The 5,000-nt window shown below is 28.0% G+C and overlaps 1 protein-coding gene across 1 annotated transcript in view; it reads right to left on the reverse strand.

Annotated features, from left to right (window-relative positions):
- The window catches only part of LOC100211782 (cysteine desulfurase), a 44,886-nt gene extending 44,100 nt beyond the window's left edge, over positions 1–786 (reverse strand). The window contains exon 1 of the mRNA XM_065820444.1: positions 672–786. Within this exon, the coding sequence (XP_065676516.1) occupies positions 672–768 (97 nt within the window). The 5' untranslated portion in view covers positions 769–786. The remainder of the gene's footprint in view (positions 1–671) is intronic.
- Between the last annotated feature and the right edge of the window lie 4,214 nt (positions 787–5,000).

Consider the following 5,000-nt stretch of genomic DNA (forward strand, 5'->3'; position numbering starts at 1 on the left):
ATCATTTTTTTCTTCCGTACTCCCAAAGGCAACAATCTATAGAACTATATATATATATGTATATATATATATATATGAATACATATATGTATATGTATATATATATATATATATATATATATATATATATATATATATTATATATATATATTTATATATATTTATATATATGTATATATATGTATATATATATATATATATATATATATATATATATATATATATATATATATATATATATATATATATATATATATATATATATATATATATATATATATATATATACACACACAGAGTTAAACTAATTATTCTCAAAAAATACATTTTCCAGTTCCAGACCAAGACAACAAGACAAAGAAGAACTCTAGATTTTAGCAAAATTAATGTTATATTTTACAACAAATAGTGTAGTAACTTAACAAGCAGCTTAAACAAACTGTAGCATATTATTCTTTATTTTTTCATTTAAATAAAAAATGTAAAACAACTTTGTTGATCACAAAAGAAATAACGTAGCCCAACCACTCGATGTTTAAATTTACAAATTTAAAACTATTATACATTATTTTTACTTTTGTTATTATTTTATTTTTAATATTAGGTTGCTTATTTTATCTTTATAGAAAATCAAACCAAAATTAAATAGTGATATAAAGTAAACCATTTACCCATTTTCTTTTTGTGTGCAGCTGCAAAACTTTTCAATGAAGTAGAAAATTTTCTCACTTTGTTTCTAAGAGCCCAAGAACCAAACTTTGACATCATTCTTGTTATATATTATTCTAGAATATAAAGTAAAGAAAAATGCTAAATTAGAATTAATGAACTATAAATCTCTAAATAATGAACTATTAATCTCTAAGTAATGAATTATTAACCTGATAAAATAAAAAAAGTAATAAATAAAACCTACAAAGAATAAAGAATGGAATTAATAAAACTTACATAGAATAAATGGAATTGGGTAGAGGGGGTTAAAACACTAAGCATATGAAACTTATATGGGGGTGGGGGAGGTACGACCACCATGGAGGAGGAGGGAGTTTATACCACCAAGTGTACACACGCATGGGGAAGGAAGGGGGTATAAAAATGTACGAGGTGCAACAGGGGAAGGGGAGGTTTTTTTTTAAAGATTTTTGCGTATGTAATATATGGATGGCCCCTAATTGCAGTTTTTAAAAAAAGATAAAACTTAACAAATTTCCGCATTATTTTAATTGTTTTAACTTTTAGACAACCTTAAAATGTACCTTAATTGTTGAAGTTGTTTAAATGCTGTTGAAAGACTACAATATATCTCTTTCGACTACAATATAAGGATATACTGTAGTTGAAAGAGACTTTTTAACTACAATACATCTTTGTAGTTGAAAAACCATATAGAGAGCCCTAAGTTATGACTTGGGGTTGATTAGCAGGACTAAGACAACTGCACAGCTTATTGTGTGGGGCACCGCACTCTATCTATGAATGAGTAAAGTTCTCTTAAAACTTAAATCATGTCTAAAGTAAACCAAAATAGTAAACCTAAAAACCCATCCCTGTCACCTAACTCTTCTAATATATCTTTCACAAATATTTGCAGTTTTCGAAGTAACCATTCATCAGTTGAATCTTACCTCTTGCAAAACTCACCAGACTTGCTTGCTCTTTGTGAGACTAATTCGGCTGTTCCTTTTTCATATCTTAGTCTTTGATGCTTTGATCGAAAAAAGTATACCCCGAAGCCATGCATCAATGCTTGGCTTAGGGGTATACTTATGCATCAATTTACCTATATATCGAGGAATCAGATTTGAACCTTTTGATCATTATTTTATGTGTTTCCGCCTAGCATCTCTTAACTGTGCCACCTTTCTCTTTGTTCTTTACCATTCTCCTTCTGATCAAGACTACAGTCTTTTAGATTTAATTTCAGTTTGACCATACCCTTTCTCTTTACTCCATGCCAATTTTGTTGCTATTGGCGACTAGCTAGGCTATAACAATACTGATCCTGCTGGCACTAAAGCCCATAACTTCTGCATTTCTCAATCTCTTATGCAGATAGACCCTAATCATTTACCTTCATTCCTTGATTTGTGTCTTGTCTCTGACCCTTAGCTTGCGCTCAATTTCTCTTTTTTTTCCTTAGGTGGTTCCGACCATGCAATGATCTCTATAAATCTTTTATCTCATTCTTCTTTGGACTCACTCTGTCATTGCACTACTTACTACTACCCTAAAGCTGAATGGGATTCTTTTCATGATTATTTTTGTAACAGTCCTTGGGCTGATATTTTTCTTTCTCTGCTGATAAATACGCCTCCTACGTAACCTCCTGGGTCCTGGCAGGAATAGAAGATTTTATACCTTCTTGTCAGTTTTAAGTCAAGCCTCATTCTACTCCATGGTCTTCACTACGCAGCTGCTATATCTTATCATAACTATTTTTTAAATCTTTTTAAAAGAACAACTCTCTTGTGAACACTTATTTATTATTGCAAGAAATCGATGTAAAAAGGTGCTGCCTGATGCTAAGTTTCATTATTTTCAGTTCATTAAATCTTGTATCTAATCTCAGAAGTTAGACTCTAGAGACTTTAGGAAAACTTTCAACAGCGCCATTAACAAAAGAAGGTTCTAACATTCCATATCTTATCCATTGGACTGACTTATTATCTCTCCTAAAAATAAGGCAAAACTATCTACAAAGAAATTTATTTCTAAGTCGATTCTTGAATCTTATTACCATACTCTTCTTTACATTAGTTATTTATTGCAAATAGCTAGTGCAATATTGTCAACATTCTTATATTTTTGAATGGCAAACTTCTCACTGAGTCTTCTTTTTTACCTCTTCTTGGATTATAATTCACTACTAACCTCTCATGAAAACAAATATTCTGCTAAGGTTGCTTCTCTTTATTGCGTTAGTCATTTTCTTACTCCTTATTCCGTTCTCTACCGCTACCTTTTATTCATTCCTGGAATACTGTTATCATATTTGGGCTGGTTTTTCTAATGATGCTCTTTATCTTTTAGATAAGGTCCAAAATGCATTGTAATTATAGTTGGACCCTGAAGTAATTCTATCCTACCAAACTTGAGCCTCCCATTGTCATAAAGTTGGATCGCTTTCTCTTTTCAACAAAAATCATGGTCCCTGCTCAAAGAAGCTATTATCTCTAGTTCCATCAACCAAAACTCATTCTCACTAGACTCATTATTCAGCAAAGTCTCATTCTTTTACTGTATTTGTCCCTGCATGCTCCATAAACTTTTATTTGTTTAGTTTTTTTCCCTGCACTTTAATCCTTTGGAACTCTCTCCTATCTTCATGTTTTTTGACTCATACAACTTTTCAAGTCTTCTGTCAACTACTTCGTTGCTTTTCTTTTTTTACTCTATTCTTTTTTTCTAGAAAACCCTAACATAATCGTGGTTGTTTGCAGCCTTGTTGGGAGTAAATCAGAATACATATATATATATATATATATATATATATATATATATATATATATATATATATATATATATATAAACATATATGTGTGTATGTGTGCATGCATACATTTATATATGTATTTGTGCTTGTGTAAATATATTTATCTATATGTTTGTATATGCATATGTATTTATATTAATTATACATGTGTATTAATTAACTCTAAAGTGTCAAATATCCAAATATCCAAAGTTTTATTAGTTTTGCTTATTTCTACACTTTTCTTTTTCTTACACCAACCAGGCATATTTTTTCTTCCCCCTCCTTTGGTTAATTTCTTTTATTAATTAAGTAGGCTTTTTTTTCTTCTTTTCGAAAATTGCTTTAGGAATAATCTATGCTATATTACAAAAAAATAATACTAATTTCCATTTGAAAATTTGTAAAGTTACATTTTCAAAACAGTCAAATAATGTTTATCATGACCAAAGCTTTTACTTATCACTTTAGAGTATATTGAACTTTCTCTCTATTTTTTTGTATGAATATTATTTCATTATTTATATTACAGTTTTTTTCAAGACTATTACGTCTCGCAATATTTCCAATATATATCTATATCTGTCAATATCTATCTCTCTACATATATCTTTATTGCTGTTATTTCGAGTTAATTTTAGTATTACAATTTATCATTTTTAATCAATATAAGTTTTTAATGTCACTGTAATTTATTACCTTATATCAGTCTCGCTTTATTTAAAACTGTCTAGTAATAAGCAACCTTGAAAATATAAAAATTATGTTAGAATGTATTAGTCGATCAATTATACAATAGTAACCAATTTAATGTAGTCATTAAATTCTTATTCAATAAGCCATTTATTAAATCATCTAGGTATAATAGAATATTATTACACAAAGATATTGTTATTAACACACGCACATTTTAAACTTAAAAAAACTAGATAAGATATCTAAAGCTGCAAAATTTTAGATAATTTATTTCAAACTCTAAAGTTTTCAGTTTCATAAATTTTTATTAACAAGGAGCAGACTTTGGTTTTCATTATATAAATATATTTTGATTTTTAATTTCTTAGCTAAGTTGTAAAAACTTTAAATGCAAATTTTGCCACTCAATTATTTTTCTTGAAAGTTTATATTCTGTAATTATATTATTAAAAGTCATATTACACAATTATAAAAATTATAAACCTGTACAAGTTAGGCAACTATAGAATTACAAATAACAAATGATATAACAAAATAATCAAGTGAAAATAATATACAACCTTGCAACAATAAGGCTACTAACATTGAAATTTCTAATGGAATTACAAGATTTTACATTAATGAGATTCCTAATATTCTTAAATTATTATACTTAGATAGATCTTTTCAAGATTTTATTATAACGTTTTGAACTTCGTAGAGTTTATTCACTTTGCATCTTCTAGTTCTTTATTTTATTTTATTTCTTTACTGTTTTCTTTCTTAAATTCTTCTAGACCTTTTAAGTTGGACATGCCTATGCTAAAATTAAAATCTAAAATTTAAATTGTGT

Source organism: Hydra vulgaris, chromosome 15, assembly GCF_038396675.1.
Source record: "Hydra vulgaris chromosome 15, alternate assembly HydraT2T_AEP".
Classification (NCBI taxonomy): Eukaryota; Metazoa; Cnidaria; class Hydrozoa; order Anthoathecata; family Hydridae; genus Hydra; species Hydra vulgaris.